The sequence below is a fragment of the Gopherus evgoodei genome, chromosome 4 (genome assembly GCF_007399415.2).
Source record: "Gopherus evgoodei ecotype Sinaloan lineage chromosome 4, rGopEvg1_v1.p, whole genome shotgun sequence".
NCBI lineage: Eukaryota > Metazoa > Chordata > Testudines > Testudinidae > Gopherus > Gopherus evgoodei.
The window spans coordinates 31,789,376-31,813,670 of record NC_044325.1 but is presented as its reverse complement, the minus strand read 5'-3'; the positions used below and the strand labels follow the sequence as shown (position 1 = coordinate 31,813,670).

Below are 24,295 nucleotides of genomic sequence, written 5' to 3'. Positions count from 1 at the left end.
GCTGCACAGCAGCCCCATTTTTTCTCTTATTCTCTTTTGGTTTATATGGCTCAAGAACCTTTTACTATTTGTTTTGATTTTCTTTGCAAGGTCTAACTCAGCTTGACTTTTGACAATTCTCATTTTATTCCTGCACTTTCTGACCATCAAGACGTAGCTTTCTTCGCTGATCAACCCCTTTTTCCATTCCTCATAGGCTCTCTGTGTACTCCTAATTCCTTTTTGAGGTGTTTCTTCACCCATTTAACCCGGAACCCTTCTCCCTACAAGTTTTTTCCCTTGGATACAAATTTCAGATCGTTTTTGTACCTTTGACTTAAAGAATTTCCAAAACTTCTACACATTTAAGTCTCTGACCTCATAAGTTCAGTTGACTAATTTCCTTCATTTCTCAGTCTTCCCATTTGAACTTTAAAACTTTAGTTACCGACCTGTTGTTGATTAATACTTAGTCCTGCCTTGAGTGAAGGGGACTAGACTAGATGACTTCTCAAGGTCCCTTCCAGTTCTATGATTCTATCCTTCCATTTAATTTAAAATAAATCAGCTTGTGCTCACTCATAATCCAAGGTTATTTTCTATAACCAGCTCTTCTATAACGTCCTCATTACTTATCAATACCAAGTCTAAAACAGCATCACCTCTTGTTGGTACAGTGACCTTTTGATGAAGAAATCTGTTGCCTATCACAAACAGGGATAACTGAGTCCTTCCTAGTAGCATTTGTTCTCCAATCTATATTTGGGAATTTAAAGTCTCCTATAATGACAATTCCTGCTGGTATGGATCTCTCTAATACTATTATACAGATCTCTGTCTATATCCAAATCTGACCCTGGAGGTCTATAGCAAACCCCTCTCACCTACTCCCATAGAACCTCTGGAACAATCCATTCTCGGTGATTTTGACCCAAACTGATTCTGTTTGATACATGATATCACTTCTGATTTCTTTACAGTCTACTTTATCATTGGACGTACAATGCTACTCCGCTACCTTTGCCTCTCTATCTTCCCTGAATAGCCCATGTGTCACTAATCATCAACCTCTTCCACGTCCATTTCCATTTCCTACTGCCCTTTTCACCATATTCTGCCAGGATTTTGCTGTGTAGTCATCATTGCTGGAGCTTAATCTTGGTCCCACTGAAGTCATTGAAAAAACTCCCATTGACTTCACTGTGAATAGATTCAGAATCCTCAGGGTTTGTCTACACTGCAATTAAAAATCTGTGGCTAGCCCGTGCCAGCTGACTCAGGTTCGCAGGGATCAGGCTGAGGGGCTGTTTAATTGCACTGTAGACTTCCAGCCTCTGGGACCCTTCCACCTTGCAGGGTCCTAGAGCCAGGGCTCCAGCCTGAGCCCAAATGTCTACACCGCAATTAAACAGTCCCGCAGCCCAAGTCCAATTCAGCTGACATGGTCCAGCCGTGGGTGTCTAATTGCAGTGTACATACCTTCTGGCTGTAAGCCCCACAATGCAGAGACCTTGTTATTTTTCTGACACCTGACAAGCACCATGCACACTCCTGCTGCACTGTGAAATGATATTCTCTAGCCTAAGCATCAGCAACTCTGCATCTCTGATGGATAGAATGTAGAAGGACAGGAGTGAGTATATATAAGAAAAGCAAAGACATACCAGTCATCTTCTGATACTAGCAAGAGGGAAAGTATTGTGGCAAATGCACCTTGCATGCTGGTTTTCCCCTTGGTAACAACACTAGGTTCAAGGATAGTTAATTTCCTTCAAAACCAGCGGAGATAGATTTTAAAATAAAGCAAGAATGCAGGCTAGACAAAGGGGGTCTAATCAAAAAGGTCCCTCTCCCCCCTACCACCTCACCTGATATAGTCCCTCTCCCCCCAACCATCTCATATGCTCTAGAGATCTGAGAGCCAGCTGCCCGGATGGGCAGAGACGAGGCATCAGAAAGAGTCCTCGAATGGAGTATAATTCAAAGTGAACACCAGGACTCCATGCCAGTAAGATGATATTTTAAAGCAATTTTACTGCAACAGCAAAAAGCTTGTCCCGAGTGCAATCATCCTCAGCATTTTATGTCTGCTAAAGAAGACTGCGGAGCCTTTCATAAGCCCAAAGGGAGCTGCTAGAAGAGTTTCACAGGAGTTTATCAAAAATAACCAAACTGGATCAAGTGTGTCATTAGGGCCATGTTGCAATGGTTTGCAATCTGGTTTGGTGTCAACAGGCTCAATCCTGAAGACAATGGGAGTTTTGTTTAAGGACTTCAGGACCAGGCCCAATAAATTTGTTTAGAAAAAATGAGTTTAGCTCCAGTAACCTCGTTATTGAAACCTAACATTTTGTCTGTTGTTCAAAGAGCACCTCAAAGTAGTACAACAGAATCTCCCATCTATTTACCTTCTTTATTTGGAATATTTTTAGCTGTCCCAACCTTGGCTCTGCCCTCCTTCTCCTCCTATCAAACCTCATCTGGCTTGGCATCTTCAGAAGAATTCAAAAATACCTTCCAGCAATGTTTTTTCTCTCCGCCCAGCCAAAGGAGGCTCTCAGACATGTGAAGGCACAGAGCTCTGATCACAGATTGCAAGAGGGAATGGCTCATTTAACCAAGGGCTTGTCTACAGACCCAATGAGACCTTGATAAACGGGGTGTGACTACTCTGCACTAGCTTGCTACAGTTTAACTGTCTGTTTACACCTTGATGATGCATGATAACAGTTCCTTGAGGCACTTTGAGTCAGTCTGATCAAAGCGCTCTAACAAACTGTTAGTGCACATTAGCAGGGTACACATGGACAGTTAGATCTCAGCAGGCTAATGTGGCGTAGGTTCACATCCCAACTTACCCACAGTCTAAGGCCTTGGCTACACTTGGAGGTCTGCAGCGCGGGAGTTACAGCTGTCTTCGTACAGCTGTGCAGGGAAAGCGCTGGAGTGTGGCCACACTGACAGCTACCAGCGCTGCAGTGTGGCCACATTTGCAGCATTTGCAGTGCTGCTGGGAGTGGTGCATTATGGGCAGCTATCCCACAGAGCACCTCATCCCATTTTGGTGCCATGGGTTGTGGGAAGGGGACAGAACGGTGCGGGTCATTCTGCTTCCTGTCCCAACGCCCCGTGATGCATCGCTTTGCATCCCAGCAGTCCTTGTTTTTCCGTCCACGTTTGGCACCATTGTGACTCTCCCAATGGTTTCTGTGCAGCGCGATTTCTGTGGGAAATGGAGCCCGAACTGCTGAGGAGTATGCTGATGAGTCTCGCCAGCACATCACGTTTGGCAGTTGAGCTATTCCTTAAGCTCCAAAGTGATGAGGAGTCCGACGATGATTGCGAGTCGCCTGACGCATATGACATGACATTGCTTGTGGCTTTCATAGAAATGCTCAGCACAGTGGAACGCTGCTTTTGGGCTCGGGAAACAAGCACTGAGTGGTGGGATCACATCATCATGGAAGTCTGGGATGACGAGCAGTGGCTGCAGAACTTTCAGATAAGAAAAGCCACTTTCATGGGACTGTGTGCTGAGCTCGCCCCATCCTGTGGCGCAAGGACACAAGATTGAGAGCTGCTCCGCCAGTGGAGAAGTGGATGGCTATCGCAATCTGGAAGCTGGCAACTCTAGACAGCTACCGATTGGTCGGGAACCAGTTTGGAGTGGGAAAAACAACCGTTGGAGTCGTTTTGATGCAAGTTTGCAGGGCCATTAATAGCATCCTGCAAAGAAGAACCGTGACTCTGGGAAACGTGTAGGACATTGTGGATGGCTTTGCACACATGGGTTTCCCTAACTGTGGAGGGGCGATAGATAGGACGCATATTCCTATTCTGGCAACACCCCACCTAGCATCCGAGTACGTTAATTGGAAGGAGTATTTCGCTATGGTTCTCCAGGTGCTTGTGGATCACCGGGGCATTTTTCATTGACATTAACACAGGCTGGCCTGGAAAGGTGCATGATGCAGGCATCTTCAGGAAACTGCAGGCAGGGACTTTTTTCCCAGACCGGAAGATCACAGTAGGGGATGTTGAAATGTCCATTGTGATCCTTGGAGACCCCGCTTACCCGTTAATGCCTTGGCTCATGAAACCGTATACAGGGAAGCTTGACAGGAGCAAGGACCGGTTCAACAACAGGCTGAGCTGGTGCTGAATGACTGTGGAGTGTGCTTTTGGCCGTTTAAAAGGGCGCTGGCAATCTCTGTATGGGAAGCTAGACTTGGGGGAAAGCAGCATCCCTGCAGTTATATCCGCGTGCTGTACCCTCCATAATATTTGTGAAGGGAAGGGTGAAACATTCAATCAGGCATGGAACTCTGAGGTTCAATGCCTGGAGGCTGAATTTGCACAGCCAGAGAGCAGGGCTACTAGAGAGGCCCAGCACAGGCCTTCAAGGATCAGGGATGCCTTGAGGAAGGAATTTGAGGCTGAAAACCAACAGTAATGTTTGGTGCCTTGCATGGGAGTGAAGTGCAGTGGTTACATTGTTAGTAGGAATCTGTTTTTCCTAAGCTGATTTGCAGTGCCTGTTTCTTTCCTGGGCTAAGGTATCTTTGACTTTCTGCAATAATAAAGACTGTTTTCAAAGCCAAGAATTCATTTATTGAAAAGAAAATAACTTTATTGACAGACACACAACATTTTGGGAACCTAAAAGGGCAGGGGGGTGGGGTGGGGAACAGTACAGTCACAGGTTTGAATATGTCCTGTCTGGACAGTCTGCAATGACTGCTGCACTTCAGGATGCCTATACTGCATGGTAAGGGGGGTTGAGTGCAGAGGGTAAGGGTCGTAGTTCTCAGGGCTGGTTGGTGAACGTACAGGTGTTGGAGGCAGCTGGTGGAGGTAGGAACCTGGATGCTGGAGAACGGGGTTTGGAGCTGCCTGTTGGGGCACAAGGGAAAGAGCTTTGGGAGGGGGGGGGGCAGGCGGCGCGGTAGTGCTCTGCCTGCATGGCTACAAGCACCTGGATAGAGTCCGCTTGGTGCGCCAGGATGCTTATCAGCTGCTTTGTGCTTTTCTTCCTGACTGCCGCATTTCTCTGGCGGATCCTACTTTCCCTTTCCCTCCAATCCTGCAGTTTTTTATTCTCTCTGGCAGAGTGACTCATAACTGTTTGCGGCAGGCTGTCTTTGCTTTTTCGCAGCTTCTTCCGCAGGTTTTGGAGTCTGTGCGCTGCTGTTAACACGGGCAGCTGAGAACTCAAGGTCGCTTGTGGAAAGGAAAAAAAGGCAACAGTTAACAGAGGCCGCATTGTTTATATCTCAGACAGTTATTCCCACACAGTGAAGGAGTTTACAGTCTTCACTTTAGCATAATTCTCCCATACCAAAGAGAGGGCACATAACCCACAGGAGCCCCGAAAAGGTGAGTAAGGGGGACTGATTGTTTCAGGGCTGCACTGGGGTTTCTGTGCATTGGGGAAAGGAAACGGCTGCAGTGGGCACCTACACTGAACACTCTCCCACCATTTTCCACAGGAGTTAATCCTGGAAGATATCTCGCTGCTGCGGGTCACCTGGGAAGAGCGGGAGGGTCTTCTACAGCAATGTGGATTCCACCCTGGCCCCTATGCAGCTTGCCTGTGTGCAGCCATGGTCCCCCCACCCCTCGCGGCACAGTGGCGCGGACGCATTAGCCTGACTGGGACAAGGACCACAGTGGCTCTCCCTATAAACTTGCGCAAGCGCATTGTCCACGCTCTGGCTGAAACTTTTGAAGAGATTACCGAGGCCGATTACCGCGAGGTGACAGACCACATCAACAGGCTATTCCACATCTAGGCATGCATGCATGCAGCCTTAACCCCCCTTCCTCTCCTGAAACATTTCCATCCTGAAAATAAAAGCTGCTTACCGGGAACCCGCTCCTCTGCTTGTCCTTCACCAAGTACCGGCTGCTGTGACTGGCTACCTTCCTCCTGGCTTGAGAAGAGCTCCTGGCTGCATGCCTCCTGGGACTCCAGGGTGTCTCCCCCCACCCCAGTACCCTCACTCTCGGTTTCCTCCCCTCCCCACTCTGAAGTGTCCATCATGGTCATCGGATTGGCGGTGGGGTCACCCCCAAGTATCGCGTCCAGCTCTTTGCAAAAATGGCAGGTCATGGGGGCAGCACCAGAGTGGCGGTTTCCCTCACGGGCTTTTGCAGGCACTCCGCAGCTCGTTCACTTTAATCCTGCACTGCACCACATCCCGGTCATGGCCCCTTTCCAGCATGGCCCTTGATATCTGCCCATAGGTATCATAATTCCTACGGCTGGAGCGCAGCTGGGACTGCACAGCTTCCTCCCCCCAAACACTGATGAGGTCCAGCAACTCGCCATTGCTCCATGCTGGGGCTCATTTAACGCATGGAGGCATGGTCACCTGGAAAGATTCACTGATTGCATTCCACACCTGGCTGAGCAAACAGGAAGGGGATTTTTAAAATTCCCGGGGCATTTAAAGGACGGGTCATAGACTCATAGACTTTAGGGTCAGAAGGGACCAATATGATCATCTAGTCTGACCTCCTGCACAAAGCAGGCCACAGAACCCTACCCATCCACTTCTATAACAAACCCCTAACCTATGTTCGAGTTATTGAAGTCTTCAAATTGTGGTTTGAAGACCTCAAGCTGCAGAGAATCCACCAGCAAGTGACCCATGCCCCACACTGCAGAGGAAGGCGAAAAACCTCCAGGGCTTCTGCAAGTCTGCCCTGGAGGAAAATTCCTTCCCGACCCCAAATACGGCGATCAGCTAAACCCTGAGCATGTGGGCAAGACTCACCAGCCAGCACTCAGGAAAGAATTCTCTGCAGTAAGTCAGATCCCATCCCATCCAACATCCCATCACAGACCACTGGGCATACTTACCTGCTGGTAATCAAAGATCAATTGCCAAAATTAAGCTATCCCATCATACCATCCCTTCCATAAACTTATCAAGCTTAGTCTTAAAGCCAGATATGTCTTTTGCCCCCACTACTCCCCTTGGAAGGCTGACCCAGAACTTCACTCCTCTAATGGTTAGAAACCTTCGGCTAAATTTCAAGTCTGAACTTCCTAGTGTCCAGTTTATACCCATTTGTTCTTGTGTCTACATTGGTACTAAGCTTAAATAATTCCTCTTCCTTCCTAATATTAATCCCTCTGATATATTTATAAAGAGCAAGCATATCCCCCCTCAACCTTCTTTTGGTTAGGTTAAACAAGCCAAGCTCTTTGAGTCTCCTTTCATAAGACAGGTTTTCCATTCCTCGGATCATCCTAGTAGCCTGTCTCTGAACCTGTTCCAATTTGAATTCATCCTTCTTAAACATGGGAGACCAGAACTGCACACAGTATTCCAGATGAGGTCTCACCAGTGCCTTATATAACGGTACTAACACCTCTTTATCTTTGCTGGAAATACCTCGCCTGATGCATCCTAAAACTGCATTAGCTTTTTTAACGGCCATATCACATTGGCGGCTCAGTCATCCTGTGATCAACCAATACTCCAAAGTCCTTCTCCTCCTCTGTTGCTTCCAACTGATGTGTTTCCAATATATATCTAAAATTCTTATTATTAATCCTTAAGTGCATGACCTTGCACTTTTCACTATTAAATTTCATCCTATTACTATTACTCCAGTTTACACCTGAGGCCAGGGCAGTAGAGTTTGAACTGATGAGCAGAGTGGCTGAGCAGGCATTCTGGGATACCTCCGAATACCTCTGGAGGCCAATAACAGCGCTTTTGGTGGCCGCACTGCAATCGTTATTCCCCAGGCCGAGGTGGAATACATGCAGCGCTGTAGCCAGGGAGAGTGGACGGTGAGTAAGTTGCAGCGCTATAAAGCCACCACCAGCACTGCAACTCTCCAGCGTAGCCAAGGCCTAAACATACATGTAGACAAGCCTTTAGATGACTTGACAGCCCCGAGTTTGTGTAAATAAAGTAAGGAACAAAAAACCACCTCTGTTACCTAACAAGAATCATCATGGCCATGATTTAAGGAAGCATCCTTAGTCACAAAAGCACTTACATATGTGTTTATGTCCTACTGAAGTAAACAGGACGTAAGCACATGCTGAAGAGCTTTTATGAATCCGGACTTACGTGGTTAATATACAAACACGGGTAAAGGCAGGCACAACGACCACCACAGAAAAGATTTAAAAAAAAAAAGGGGGGGGGGGTACCACAGGTGTTCCCATATATTTAGAATGGGAAAAATATCTTCATAACTATTTCACCATCTGAATATATAGCAACAGTTATTTAGCAGATGCTGTCCTCTTAATGGTGATCACTGTATGTACGGACAGTGGGACAACTAAGCAGTATATTCTACCATATTCTGAAGCAAGAGAGTATCCAATAAAGAGGTTGAAACTTGATACAATGAAAGTGGTAAGTCCTTAGAGTTTGAAGGAGCAGCCCTGTCCTCATGCCATGAACTTTGGCTCCCCTGCTTATGAAAAAACGACAAATAAATCTATTCACAATTACCAGGTGAGGAGAGTGGAAGAATGCCAGGAGTGCAGGCTACTAACACATGAGCTTCACAAAAGGGAACAGAGGAGGAGATGGGAAAGGAACTATCAAAGACAGATCACAGCTCCCAACAAATTAAAAGCTTGTGGAGTCCAACTGGTCTCCTCAGCTCATCTACATTCATCTCTACGAAATGACCTTGCACTTTCCTTCTCTGTGCTTTACCAAAAGTTGATTGTCAACTGCAAACTAGCGGCCAGGCGACAATCTGGAGGAGATTTAGGTTTCCCAACAATATTTTGAAAGGGCTCCGTCCCTGGGCTGGAATTCAGCCTAACCCAGACAAAGTGTATGTTTTTCTCCTTCCAGTCTTTGACAAAACAAAAACAAACAAGAAGAAACAAGGACTTCTCAGCAGATCCTCCTCTGTGTACATTTCAGGCCTGGCATTTAGTTACGCTCTGTACTAAGCTTTCCACTGGCAGAAGACCAACAAGGAAACTGGAATTCAAAGAGAGACCCACTATTCCCACTTGTATATCAGAGGGCTCTGGATGAAATGCTTATTCTGGTTCATGTGTGAGAATGGGAGGAGGGGGAACAGGCAGCCTAGGGTTGCTTAACATCTTATCTGAAAAGGTATCAAAGGGAGGATTAGCCACTACAATTCTGTTTTAAAAGACCTGGGGTACAGTGAATTGACACATCCATACCTGTAAATATCAGCTGTTAGATGTGAAGAGATGGCAGATGAGCCATTTATTTCCTCTGGAGAACTTTTTGATTTTTACAAAATTATATACATTAATCATGGCAGCAATAATACTTAGTGTTTTCCCATTTTCACGACCTTTATTCTTCACGACACCCTTGTGAAGTAGATCAGCATTTTACAAGAGGGGGGATGGATGTAAAGAGACGCTTAGGAACTTGTCTAAAGCCACAGAAAAAGTTAACAGCAGACTCAGGACTAAAATACGGGGAGTTTCTGGCTCCCTGCCTTGAGCTCAGACTCTCCTCCTCAGTCTTCACACTCACACACTTTGTTTTTGCTTTTTAAGGAGACATAATCAACTTTAACATTCTGATTGTTTTTTAAACATACTGTTATTATAAGGAATATCTGAGATAACTAGAAACTCAAAGAAAAAATATATTCCTCCGTGGTTTTCTAGTTCACTGTGCATTGGAAAGCAACCTTGTGTGTAATCAGTTTCATTGTTTTTCCCACAATAGCAAGTCAAGGCAAGATTTGTAAAAGATATTTAGGTGCCTGCCTAAAGAAGCAGTTAAGAACCTATTGAAATTTTCAAAAATGTAGGTGCCAAATTCTCATTGGATCTGCATCTTCAGGCACTTAAATACATAGGTGCCGAGTTTCTAATCTTCCAGGGGGATGCTCGGCCCTGGTCTCTCCTGAGCACGCTGCGCCCTCACTCCTCCCCAGCCCCAGTGCCTCCTGACACAGTGAAACAGCTGTGTTGCAGCGGGCAGTAGGCGCTGGGAGGGAGGGAGAGTTGCTGGTTGGTAGGGTCAGCGCCTATGCTTAAATACCTTCAAAAATCTGGTGCTCAGTGCCTAATCCTGCAAACACTTATGCATGTGAGATACTCATGCACATACGTGTTTGCAAGATTGACCCCTTCGTTAATTTCACCTCTGTGTGTGTGGGTGGGTAGGAGGTGTCTTTCACACATGACGTGAGAGAGAAAATGGGAAAAAGTGTCTGTAAAACCACAAATGTTGGTAGGTGGACTCAGAGGCAGGTGTAGTATTTTAAACTATTTTTAGCTCAACTTTTTAAAAAATTACTAGACTACAAATTGGTTGTTTCCCTCTAATTCCTCAATAACTCTTATTTTCCAGTGTTACACAAAAGCCAAGACAGAAGATCACTTTTGCCTTTCAAAGAGTTTGCTGCCTTGCAACTTTGAAGGCACAGGCTGGAGATTGGGAGCGTGCAGAAGAGAGATGGGTTGGTACGTAAAGAAGGGATACATTTCATCCTGCCCATCCATTAGAAGAGAAAGCCACTGTTATTATCACCCAAAGGAAGTCCCAAAACTGCCCTTCCACTACAAGTGAGGACTTCTGATGAAAGCAACTGCTCCAGCAGGAACAGAAGTCTAGAAAAAACTCTAGGGCCTAAAATTACTCCAGATGCAGTGCCTTGCTCCTTTAACTCCTCTGATGAGGCACTATGGTAGCAGGACCAGGCATCCTGGAACTGCTCTCCCCAATAAGTAATTCAATTAGTAACCCACCACAATGTAGGGCCTCTGAGGTCAGCTGAACAATTTTTAGCTCTCACTCACATCTTTGCCCTAAAACTTGAATGCAATGTTAATCAGGAGTGATGACTTACTAGTGATCTCTACCCTCCCAGAATGAAGGAACTGATAAAAAGCCTAGTCAATGGAAAGACTTCCATGCCCAAGATGCTCACTTCCACTGATGTCACTGGACCCTGGATCAGGTCCCTTTTTCAGGATGGGTGGAGATCATTAAGTAGTCATCCCTCATCACTAACACATTGGAGGGCAATTTGCAGCAGGGGCCCCATCTGCACAGCACACCTTTACAGACTCAAACGAGGCACGCAGAAGTCTAGCTGTGACACAGGGCCAGAAAGGGTTACACTACTAGCAGGCGTATTGACCCAGATTCAACCTTTAAAGACATATTAGTAGATAATGATTGTGGGTTTTTTGTGTGTTTACACATATATTGTTAGGGATTGACAATGAAATCAAACAGTTCCTGTCTATCTATGTATTATGTTAATTCAGAGATCAAAAGAAGATGTAAACATTTAAATGAACTGTGAATGTAGCAAAATCACTGTCTTAATTTCTCTTTGAAGTATATAGCAAACTACTTGTAAATGGTGGGAGACAGGCAATTGCTTTATGTTAATCCATGTAGCTAATTACCAGTAATGCTTAGGAAATAGGAGGTTTCTTCAAAAACACCCAAGGAACACCTGCTGACAAAAGGCTATCATAGCATGCCAGTGATCAATAAAGAAATCTTGGGCCTTGATCCTCTCATCTCACATCTGCTTACGCTTCATCATGGGAAGTTTAAGTAACATGCCTGAGGTGTCCAGTTCCATTCTAGATCATTCTGATATTAAATATTTGAAGATTGGACTATAACCTAATGAACTAATTCTGGAAAAGACTTTTTGCAATTCTAAAGCTCACCATCTCTACTATGAAACTGACCTAAGAACTCTGGTCATGTCTTTATGTATAATGATTTTTTAATCAATACTCTTTTTAAATAAATTTTAGTTTAGTTAATAACTGTCTGTAAGCGTGCATTTGGGTAAAATCTAAAATATTTATTAACCTGGGGGGTAATGTGTCTGATCCTTTTAAACTGGTAGAACTTTTATACGATAAACAAGATTTTCAATCATCTTCGGCATATTTGCCTTGGCCATCTGGGTGGGAGCTCAACGATGGGTTGCTTTAAGGAAACTGTATTTTTGACTTCTGGGTAACCAGTAAGGTGTTGTAGAAGCTGTTTTGTTGCTGGCTTGGTAAATCTAGGTATTAAAATAACCACCAGTTTTGAGGGATTGTCTGCCCATTCTTTGCAGTTTGCCCTAATTAAAGCAATCTCAGCGCGCTCCCCCTGGGATCCCGGTCACACCATCTCTCAAGTGTAGGAGATCTGTAGGAGAACACATCTAGCAGACGTGGAAAGTCAGTTGTCGGGGTCTTTTTCTTCAGCTACAAGCCCCTCAGAGGCAGGCGAATAGTCCTCACCATTTTCAGTCAGTTTAAATGGTCATGTCTTAAGAGAAGAAATGAGAGCACACCTTAGGGGTAGTCCGAGGGAAAGGCAGAGGGGTTTCCAAGCCCATCAGCAGTGTGCACCCACTGGGCTGGAGTAGTTTATCACTGGGACCACAGACACACCTAGTGCGGTAAACCAAAGGTTGGCCCTTTCTCTTTTCGGAGATAAGGGTACTGATGCTATAAGCTTTTCAAGAGCCATAAAAAAATCTAGACTATCCAATTTCTTCTCATAACACCATAAAGGATGCACTGTTCTCCAGTTCATTGTATCCAGTTTGTTAGAACAGCAGTAACAGTTTCTACCCTGAAAATTATATTCAAGAGCAGGACAACTGGCTAGCTGGGAAGTATATATATCAAGCACTGCAAACACCTGACTGACTGGTCTGCTCAGAATCATCAGCGTTTCTTCCCCCAATTTACTGAACAAAAAGGAAATGAAACTAGTTCCCATTTTGAATGCAATAGCGAGGAGGTCACAAATACCACAATCACATATGCTCAGTCATATACACTCAAATAGCTCAGCTGTGGGGTTTATCAGTGTACATATTTAAATTTGTTCATTGATTTCTTTTTAAATTGACTCTCTCTATAAACCGACTGTTAAGAGTTATTACTCCCTGGGAAAATACTTCTCTGTCCATTTTCAACAGCTCGCAATAGATTTAGAGATATTTATCACTCTGCTTCCCTCCTATGCTCCCTCCCCTAAATTCTCCTCTGCCTCTCTGAGGACACGAGAGCACTTTCTCTAAACAGTCTCTCTGGCACGCTATTCAGCACTGGCAGCACTATCCTCTGCCCTGCCAAGCATTGTGTATGTATTTTAATACAGTGAGCAGCATACAAATGGTGCCATCAGCCATGGTGAGATCCTCCTACATTGAAGTGACAAGAGGGTGCGTCTAAGTCAGCAACATTTACTTATTGCTTACTTATTTCACATTCCAGAAGTTCCTGTGCCTGGTTTATAAAGGGATGGACTATCATTCAGAACTTTGCTAAGATGCATTTCCACCCTCGGTATCCCATTCACCAGATAAAAACAAACCAACCTGACTTGGGGTTTTTTTTTATTAATAGAACCACAAGCAGGAAGCAGCACAGTCCGATACAACACTAGACAAGAGAGCCAGGATCAGCTTGTTTCCTGACTTGCTAACTTATTTGCTCACAGGCACGTCACATCACTTCTCTGTGCCTCAGTTTCTACATCTGAGAAGTGCTTTGAGTTCAATTAATCAAAAGCATTTCAGCATTACTATTGTAACTTGCCTTTATGAGCCCATTCCATTCAGAGCTACTGCAAACTCATAGTAGAGTTATCGTCAGAGATGGGGGAAAGACCCAAGCGCATCCCCTTATAATAAACAATCCAACTTAGATTTTATATAGATTGTCCACAGATCTCAAAGTGCTTTACAAATGAGGTCTGTATCCTTATTCCCATTTTACAGATGTGAAACGAGGCACGGGGAGGGAAGCGATTAAAGGATTAGAAAACATGCCTTATAATGACAGACTCAAGGAGGTCAATCTGTTTATTTCAACACAGAGAAGGATAAGGAGTGACTTGATCACAGTCTATAAATGTACCTACCTGGGGAACAGAAATTTGATAACAGACAGTTCTTCAATCCAACAGAAAAAAAAAAAAAAGATAAGATGCAAGCTGAAACTAGACAAATTCCAACTAAAAACAAGGTGCAAACTTTACCAGTGGGGGTAATTAACCACTGGAACATTTTACAAAGGGTTGCGGTGGAGTCTCCATCACTGATAATTTTTCTCTCAAGATCGGATGTTTTTCTAAAGGACAGGATCCAGTTCAAACCGGAATTAAGTCAGGGCAGCCCTATGGCCTATATCATACAAGAGGTCAGACTAGATGACCACAGAGGCCCCTTCCGGCTCTATGATTAGGGCTAAGATTATGTCATGGAGGTTGCAGAAGTCACAGAATCTGTGACTTACAGCCACCTCCGTGACATTGAGTACTCGCAGCAGCCCAGCCACCATGAGCAGCCAGGCTGCGCTGGGCTGCCACCTCAATCCTGCAGCTCCCAGCTGCCGCCACCGACGGAAGAGGGACCCCGGAGCTGCTCAGCAGCCATGGGCAGGGGGAGCCCCCAGCAGCTCCCAGCCGATGGCGGTAGAGGGACCCTGGAGCTGCTCAGCACTGGCAGGGGGGTCCCCCTGCAGCTCCCTGCCACCACAGGTGGCAGGCCCCCCCACCCCTCCTGCAGTTCCCAGCTCTGCAGGGTGGTGGGGGAACCCTGCCCCCAGCTCCAGCCCCACTGGGCAGCAGCGGGACCCCTCCCCAAGCACTGGGTAATGGGGTCCCTGAAGCTCTCAGCCGCTGCAAGGGGGGAGGGGGCAGGGTGCTGTACCCTCCTCCCTCCCCACTTTGTCAGGGATGTTTTTAGTAAAAGTCAGGGATAGGTCATGGCCTCCGTGACTTTTTGTTTATCACCTGTGACTAGTCCATGACTTTTACTAAAAATATCCATGACAACATTGTAACCTCACCTATGATCTATGAAAAGTGACTCACCCAAGGTCACCCAGCAAAGCACTGGCCAAGCCAGGAACTGAACCCAGGTATCTGGAGTCTCAGTCCAGTGCCATATTCATGAGGTCACACTGCTTTGCAAGAAGCAGATATAATCAAAAAGAGAAGCTATATTAGATATTAACTTCACTGAATGATCAAGAAACAATGGCATGGGAAGAGGAGAGCACAGCGAGTTCCTTTTATGCATTTTTGGATTTTCCACTATTATTTTTAATTTTAAGACTACTAAAAAAGAAGGCCTCAAAGGCAGTAACTGGAGACAAACATTTAGCAAGTTTCCACACATAGCTGGGTCAATGCTCCGCAGTCCTGGCCTGCAGAAGCCATCCTGGAACACTTTCAGAGACGGTTAATTATTGTGAATAGAGCAAACCTGTATGGTAGTTAGGTGAAGTGCACAAACAGGGGACTAGGATAGTCCAGTGACATTATCTAGGATTTAAACTTAAGAGATGCTAGTCTAGTGCACTAATTGACTAACATCCCCTGGCTCCTCACTTCTGCAGGTCTGGTTTTACACAATATGAGGATATTCAACATCCATACTGAGACTAGATGATCAGATTGGTCCCTTCTGACCTATGAGTCTATGAGTCTATGTGCTTTTCATCCAGTGTATAAGGCTCCTAGCAAAGTAGCTCATTCAACTAATCTTATACATTAAATCCCAATACAGAGAGATAGCAGTTTGAGGATTTATACTTTATCTGACCTAAGGAGGTGCTCACTGATACTCCTCTCAGTCTCCAATATCTGTTCTGGAAAACTCATACAAAATGCATTTTCTAACCACACGTAGCCTGCATGAACAAGTGTCATTACTGGTTAATATGTCAACTGGCGAGCAAAGGGCATTATTTACAGTTATGTTGGCATATTCCTCTGATACGGGAGTAAGTACCAGATTTCTTTCAATAGCACTTGACACAGTCCTAATTCAGACTATTATGGTAAATTACTTCAGACTTGTAAAAGCAGCAAAGAATCCTGTGGCACCTTATAGACTAACAGACGTTCTGGAGCATGAGCTTTCGTGGGTGAATACCCACTTCGTCAGATACATGATGAAAGCTCATGCTCCAAAACGTCTGTTAGTCTATAAGGTGCCACAGGATTCTTTGCTGCTTTTACAGATCCAGACTAACACAGCTACCCCTCTGATACTTCAGACTTATTATTGGATTATTTTAAATTAACTTAATAAAGATCATAATACTGTTTTGCTCTTCTATAGTGCTACTTATAAGAATATTTCAAAGAACTTGACCGAATTAATTAAACCTCAACAGCAATGGTGTAAATATTAAATCCATTTTACAGAGGGTTAAACTGAGGCATAGAGAGACAGTGACGGCAACACCACACAGCAAGACAGAAGCAGATCTAGAAATAGAACCCAGGAGCCCTAAAATCTAGTTATGTTATCCAATCTCTGGCTATGTTTTGTCCTGGTCCATATCCATATCCATATCCATATATATATATTGAAGTTGGAGAAAGAAAACCAAGTTATCAGGCTGTCAATTTGCTCTCTGCCCTGTCAGATGAATGCAGTGTTGTTGGTGACAGGCAGCTCTGTGAAAATAACTAATGGAAATGAATAGCAGAGGCCGATCCAGCACAAGAGCAATTCATTATGATGCAAGTTCCACAAATAAGAACCTGATGTTAAGTTATACATTCCTCAGTCAGTGCTTCATTGGTACTTTGCAAACAACTTGCAATGATCACTGACTGTGTCCTCACATCTATACATTAATAATCATGATTCAAACATATCTTCAGTTACAGTCACTGATTTGATGGGTGGCCCATTACTTTACATTGTGCATGAGGTTAAGACCAAGTCAATAAGAGACACTGCAAACTCCAAAGAAATGCTTAGGAGCACGTATCGGGCTGAGGGGAAGCTGGGGGAGATATAAACCAAGAAACAACAAAGGTCTCTGCTGCTTGTCCAAACCTCTAGAGAGATGTTTGAGATCATGTGGTCCACCAAAGAGAAGTAAAATGCTGGGTGACCAGTATCCCAGATGGGGACCAATACCCCTTGTTCGTGGATTCATTTGAACAGTTCATAGTGAGTTGCTCCCCGGTTTTACAAAGAGGGACTTAACTAGGCTATGAGATATTTAATACTGAGTACATTGGGGTGACCACAGGTCCTGGATAATTAATGGTTCAAACACAGCCCGGAGAAGAGGAGCCAAAGGAGAGGGAGCAAAATTTCCCTCACACAGATGCACAGTTCTGAGCTGACAACTTTGCTCAAGAACGTAATTTGACAATTTAGCAATTTAGGAATGAATTAAGAGACCATATGGCATTCACATGTATAATAGGCAGCTGATTGCAGATATATAAATGGAAGGCCCCAATAGCATACATCAGCAGAACACAGGCTCTGAATGCAACCATCTCTTAGCTACTATGTAGCTGAAGTCAGGCAGTTCTGCAAACAGATCTGACACTACCGAGAATATATATCCCCACTTACCATACTAAGACAGGAGCATTATACCTATTGGTTCTTAGCTGTACCATGAATAAACATTAAATTATTTAAAACAGTACTCTGAGCCCTAATTTGTTAAACTATCCACAATAACCTAGCTTGTATATACAGACGGTTGTCAGCACAGCAAAGGCTGTAGTGTAGTCTGAGCAACATGTAAATCAGTCATTAAAACATAAACCAAAAAGCCATTTAGCTCTAACACCAGGAGTCAGGTTTCCAGCCTAATGTGCTTTAACACAGTAATAGGTGATGACTGTTCAGCCCACCCATGGAGGTCCGTCCCCCTCACTAGTGAAGATAGCGCAAAGTGCACTATCTTCTTTAGCGAAGTGGGCACTGGAAAGGGTGCAAACAAGGGAGTAGAGAACTCACGGAGCAGGATAATTGAGGAGCTGCGGTCAAGTAATGAGATCAAGAGGTAGCAAAGAACTGGTCATGGAGCTAAAGTATGAACCCACAGTTTATATTCTGGAAATGACCAGAGATGAAATGTATTCTCAACAGATGAGTCACATCAGTTCCCCTGACACTTTTTTAACAAAATATTTATATGGTCAATGGAAGCAGGGGCTGGAGAGGGATTTTCTTTTTTTTAATTATTGAAGAGGTAAAAAAAAGGTAATAAGACAAAACAGAATGATGTTAAAAATACCACAAAGCATATAACAAATCAACTAAAGCCAGGGCTTCAACTTGAGGATGTCACTTCATCCCAACCCCAGCTCTGCAACAGGCAAGCCACATATACAAGATAGCACCCTATTAACTTCTCAGTCTCCACATTAAGGACAGAGTGCATATTCCTTTGTTTTGTTTATTTGATACAGGATCCTTCATCTTGGTATTTAGACGCCAGCTTTAAGAAAAGATTCTCCCATATTTATACTCATGGTGCTCTTCCTTCCAAAACCCAACAATTAGAAACTGTCTTATTTATTTAAGATCTGTTAAATACACGGAGCTCACTGAACAAAAAGAACAGCCTTCTTGTTCTATTAAGAGTTCCGGTTTAGGAATAAAAAAAACCTGGATTTCCCTTATTTAACTGACTTTTATCTCTGGTGGTCCCCAAAAAGAATAGTTTGTATTAGTGATACAGTCTCAGCAGCAGAAATGTGAGGACCAGGAGCTGCAAGAAAGTAACTCAGTTTAATATCATGCTAAAGCACTACTTTTCTCCATAGGAAATTAGGTATAAATCTGAACTACAGTATTTGTTATATATGTTAAAAAATAAAATCAGTGAAGCAAACAAATAATGCATTGAAATCTCTCCATATTTTATATATATATACATACATTTGTGCATATGTATAAATAAAAACTGCTTAGTTTCACGTATTTTCTCTTTCCTGTGGATTCCACAGCAGCTGATGAAGATCTCTGCTAGTATCTGATGCTGGAAACTCTCTCTGATCTTCCCTTTCCCTTAGGAATCACAAAGGCACACATGCTCTGTCTTTTCTAACAGCTCGAATTTTCAACAATTAATTAGTTATCTTCGGGCAGTTGTCTTTTGGCTGAACTTCTGGGTCTGCAATTTGAGGTTGCCTGTGTATATGCTGAGGAGGAAGAGAAACCCAAACCCTGTATTTTGCAACTCCCTAGTCTCAGCAACGGATTGCTGAGTCCATACATCAACCTGCTGAATCCCTAGCATGCTCCACCTTGAGCATAAGCTTTCGTCTAGTGATATGGCTAGGCCTCAGTTTCCCCGTTTGCAGAGTGGGGATAATACTTCCCTCACACAAGTGTTGTGGGGATTAATTAGTTAGCTGATGTTTGAGAAAGTCAAGTGCTGTATGGGTGCCAGGGAGAGGCATCTGAAATCTCGCCCACCTCCAAATCTTTTCTCAGTAACTCCCACAATTTCCAAGCGCAAAAGGTAATGGACATCTCTCTTAGTCTGTGATAAATATTCGTCTTCTCCTCAACCAATCAGAACTAGAGGGACTATCCCTGCAAATCAAACTTGTTATTTTGTGTAATAGTTTGTCCAAAGCAGGAGAAGCGGGAAGATTTTGTAACTCATTAAGCAGAGCAGAAAGAACTCCCTTTCCTAGGAGCGTAAAGCTGCCAAAGTTGTGTGCTTTGTGGTTTTTAAAGCTGATATCAACAGCATACGCAGCAATTTCTTGTGATGCTGTGTTGAATGTTGCCTCTCTCTTTGAAAGAGAAACATGCATCACTGCTCAAAGTCATCAGCTAGAAACAATTCCTTTTAAAGCTGTGAACTCATCAGCATTCTCATTACTGATGGGAAGAGGTCTTTGGAAAAACCTGCTCTCTGGATACTATTTTCATCACTAATGTGTCTGCATGGCTTTCCTGCATATCTGACCTATATTGTAAACTTCCTGGGGAGAAATAAATAAAAGAGTCTCCTCAACCGAAGACAGAACACTACAGAAAAATTCACAATGGCTCTGCTTTGCATGAATCATACATCTAGGGGGATAGAGAAAGCAAGGGCTTCCTCGATAGGGAAAGCCTTGGGACAAGCCAAGTAAGGATTTCTATGCACCCCTCCGAAGTGGGAGAAATCTGGCACACACAAAAAAATATTTTCAATTGTTTAGTTACGTATCTTTGGCCCAAGGCTGTCTTCAGGGATCTGGGGAAAACCCTATAGACCCTTACTCCTCTTTGGTAGTAATAGTAGCAATGTTTCTAGGATCATGAAAGGACGACGCCAGGGGTGAACTGGGCATTGCATTGCTTACCTCCACAATGAAAAATCTACCCAGAGCTATTGCACCCAGTGTAGCTCAATAAAGCCACCTTTCCCAGAGCTCTCGGTAGGTGAGCAGCAGCACACAGGGAGCTGGTTTAGTCAAGTGTCCCTACTCCATGGCAAAGGATCAAACTGGCAACACTAAGACCCGAGGCTCCTGCTCTGCTTTTTGCCTCCACCTTAAGTGCACAAGGGCTGTGAAAAATGACACTCACCTGGAACCTGTAAACCAATTCCAACGACTGGCTGTCATTTTGGTCTGCTTCAAGGATAACATCTGTCAGTTTATGTATGATCACGTCCAACGGGCCCTGATCTTCAATTGGTTTGGTAAGGTCAAGCTGGAGGAAGTCATACAAAAAAAAAACTTATTAAGACAGCCGCAATCAAATTCTTTATCCCCCCCACCATTCCCTTTTCAGTTCTCAGTGTCAAAACTATTTCCCTGAAGTGTGATGTGTTGCTCTAGGCATCATTCTTGGCACTGAACTCCAAATGTACTGAGGTGTTTCTTTAATCTCATCCATTAGAAATGAATGGAAAGGACCTATTCCCTGGGCAGCTGAAAAGTCGAACTTCGCACAGAGGTTTCTGTAGTAACAGGTTATAACCAATAGCAAGCATCAGAACCCAAACCACTACGAGGCACTTTTTGTCCAAAGATCTCAAAGAGCTTCAGCTGGCCCTTTCTGAGCCAGGGCACCAGCACATATCCTCGCCTCATTCAAATCTCTCCCCCAAACTCACTTGTGCCACCGTACATATATTTAAGAAACAAGCCAATGACATTTATTGATACATTTAAAAGAAACATGTTCACCATGTTGTGTTTTGGTCTTTTCTGACTAACCACAAGGAGCAGCATTCAGATTAGCCACCCGGTGATGAGCATCTTCGGTAGAATTTTCAAAAGTGTCTACGCGACTTCAGCGTCTAAGTCATTCAGGGGATTGGAAAATTTCATTCAGCACAAAGATCTAGACAGTCTCGTGTTCTAACAACGATGCCAAGTTATTAATATTGACAAGTTAGTCACATGTCAAAAGATAGTGGCCTGTGCAATCTCTTTCTACCAGTGCCGTTGTATTTAAGCACATGAAAGAACGTTAGCTTGTAAAACCACAAACAGAACTGATTTTAAAAAAGAAAAAAAAAGCAGGATCAAAAGATGTGTGCACAATAAACTGAAAGCAAGCCTACTCTTCAGACATACGCATATATCATTAATGTTCTCTTCGAACACACAACTGTAATCTCTACAAGACCGGGCCAAGTCTGTTTGTAAGATGCCATGTACAACACTGTACAACAGATTTATAAAATAAGAAAGATTTAAGGTGGTCTAGAGCAGTGGATCTTGGAAAGTCCCTAAGGATCTTCATACAACAAAGAGCACCCTGCACATCTCCTGTTGAGGCATCTAACGTAGGTTCTGCTGTTCCCTGGTTTGTCCACCAAGCATCTGAAACATACCAGCATGAACACGCACAAGGTGGAAAATTTTAATAGTCAGGTGCTTGCAGAGTTTTAACTGTGGATGGGTATGAGTTCCATTCACAGGCGTGATCCTGCACACATTTACATGCATGCTTACCTTTCCTACTGTGAGTGCTTCTGTTGATTTCAGTGGGACTAGGAACAGCAGTAAAATTAAGCACACACACAACTGTTTGCAGGATCAGGGTCCAAATTATGTGAAATACTACTTAGTCCAGGACCCATGCTGAATGAGTAGCTATGCTTCTCTCTAAAAGCAGTAGGTGCTTTGAGTCTAGAACTTCAATTACTAAGAAAAGGAAAGGAAAGACAAGAAGGAAAGACAAGACAAGACAAAACATGCAGTTCCAGACTGACACTTTCCACAGTAGCCTATCACCTCTTACATAAAAAAGGCAACATTAAAGATTCTGTTCAATTAGATCTGAAACCCCTAATCCCTGCAGAGATGCAGAAATCTAAACCGATCCATCTTCAGATCATCTAGCTAGGAAGACAGTAAACAAGAAGCATACAAGTGGGCCAGGCTGGTTAGTTCTCTACATTTCTATTGTCCTTGCAGTTGGAACTGTAAGGACAAACTCAGAAAATAAAAAGACAATCTGCCCCATCAGTAAGCACCGGCCATGACCCAAGAATATAAATGAGCCTGTAAGGCTCACACATGTATTTTGAGCACAGTGTCATCAGGCAAAATACTTTCTGTATGAGAGTTATTTGTGTCGTCAAATAAAGATGGGCAGGTTTTCAGAATGGAAACAAAACATATATTGTACACAAGTCAGACAGATGGCATTAAGACACACACCCATCAAGGAGCAATCTGAATTTCTTCCTCCATGAACAAAGAATACCAAATTCAACATTCTAATAGTTTACTTTGTCCAGAAATTCAGTGCTTATGAGGTTGCTTTAACTGGCTCTTTAAGGATGAAGGGATAGCAAGTACATTTCAACCACACAATCTGTAGTTTCATCCAACATTATGTGGACCTGAGGATCAGATTGTTTGAAAAAGTAAATTCTCTGTCTTCTAGTGAGAGCCACGGAAGGTAAACATTTCTAAACTGTTCAGGATTTGGAAGAGTTCCACCTTCCTTTGTATATTGGCATAAAAAAGTCCTTGAAAAACAAAGCCTTTTCAAGAGGAATATCAGCTCCAGTCACAATAAGTCAAAGGCTAGCATAAAATTTCTGATAGTCTCTGCTGAGATAAATAACGAGTTAGTGCTTGTCAGCTGGAATCTGAACCCTCCTTCTTCCTGATCCTTTCAGTATCCTTCTCCAGCTCTTCCTTGCATTTGACATGATCATCCAAAGGTTTATTTTCAAGTAGAATCAATGCCATGGCAATGAAAGAGAGAAAATGTTTACCGTCATCAGCGTGAAAATGTTTAGGTTGCAACTGCAGCCCATTTACCTCCATTTGCTATGTCTTCCATTTGATAGAGGGGATCTTATCAGAATATGTCAATTTCACTTGATTTCTTCATCCAACCAGCAAAATTAGGTAAATGAACAACAGAGGAAAGAGGGACATGCAGAGTGTGAGCTGCTAAGTTGTAGCAAATGCAAAATACCAAGACTATGCTTCCAAGCTGATACAAATCCACATGCTGAAGAAAGCAATAAGTACTAGAGATAAACCACATGCATGCTGAATTTACATTAGGAACTTTGGTCCTTCAGCATAAACCAGGCTTTAAGCTAAAGGTCTCCCTTAGCACACAATAGTAGCTACTGGAGGGGCAGAGGGAACAGGTGAGCACAGGGAATTAATTTCCAATAAATAGAATTTGTTTAATTTTTTTCTGCAGAACATTGGTGATTTTTCTGTATTCTGTGGACAATACAAATGTTTGGCAAAATTCCATGAATTTCTATTGGCCCTGCCTGCAACCCCACATACTGTGTTTAAAAATAAAATCACATCCGAGTGAAAATCGGGATCTGGTCACTCAAAAGACATATCAACGGCAAATGTAAGATTTAGCAAAAGAAGAAATGCTATTTTTTCTAAATGTTTAAAAAATCTAGTTTTGTTTCAATTTTTTTTTAAATGCTCCTGGTACATGCTACAATATACTGTGTTTCACAGTGAGGCTCAATTGGATTTGTTGCGTAATGCTCGTCTTTGGAAATAGTTTGGATTATCATTTGAATCAAACAAAATCTTAATACCATCCTGTTCTCTTAACAGTGGACAAACCTTGTGTACTTCCATCTTTGTGACTTTTCTGGTCATTGCTCCTCACCTCAGTCTACTCCCATTCCATTTACCCTCATCTTCCTCCTAAAATGATTCTCTGTATAAATTGATTAACACACCCATTGTTGAAACATCTCTCTCCACATCTTTAGATGCCCAAACTCCTCTAACTTGACCGACATATAGTGGTGACAGAATCCAAAATTGTAACCTTTACCCAATGACAGTCTATCCTGAGCAGGGAAAGCCTGTGTGCTATGGGTGAATCTTTCATGCTTGGAAAGTGGGAGGAGGGAAGAGGAGTAGTGAAGATGAAGACTGTAGCTCTGACCCCTCTGATTAAGGAGATATCAAAATGGTCCTTTGTGACAACCTCTGTGGTACTTTTGATGTTCTCCTGGATGCTAGAGAAACGGACAAACACTAAATTTGTTCTAAGGCAAAGAAGGGTTTTCTCCATTTCACTTTCCACTCCACGGGAGGGGGGACTGGGACAGGCC

The 24,295-nt window shown here is 43.5% G+C and overlaps 1 protein-coding gene across 5 annotated transcripts in view; it reads right to left on the bottom strand.

Annotated features, from left to right (window-relative positions):
- ITPK1 (inositol-tetrakisphosphate 1-kinase) overlaps positions 1 to 24,295 on the bottom strand; it is a 244,742-nt gene that overhangs the window by 100,931 nt on the left and 119,516 nt on the right. For all 5 annotated transcript variants that reach the window (XR_003999941.1, XM_030558874.1, XM_030558873.1 and 2 more), the window contains one exon: positions 20,305 to 20,430. Coding sequence is in view for 4 of the 5 variants with exons in the window: in XM_030558874.1 (XP_030414734.1) it covers positions 20,305 to 20,430 (126 nt within the window). In the remaining variant the exon portion in view is untranslated. The remainder of the gene's footprint in view (positions 1 to 20,304; positions 20,431 to 24,295) is intronic.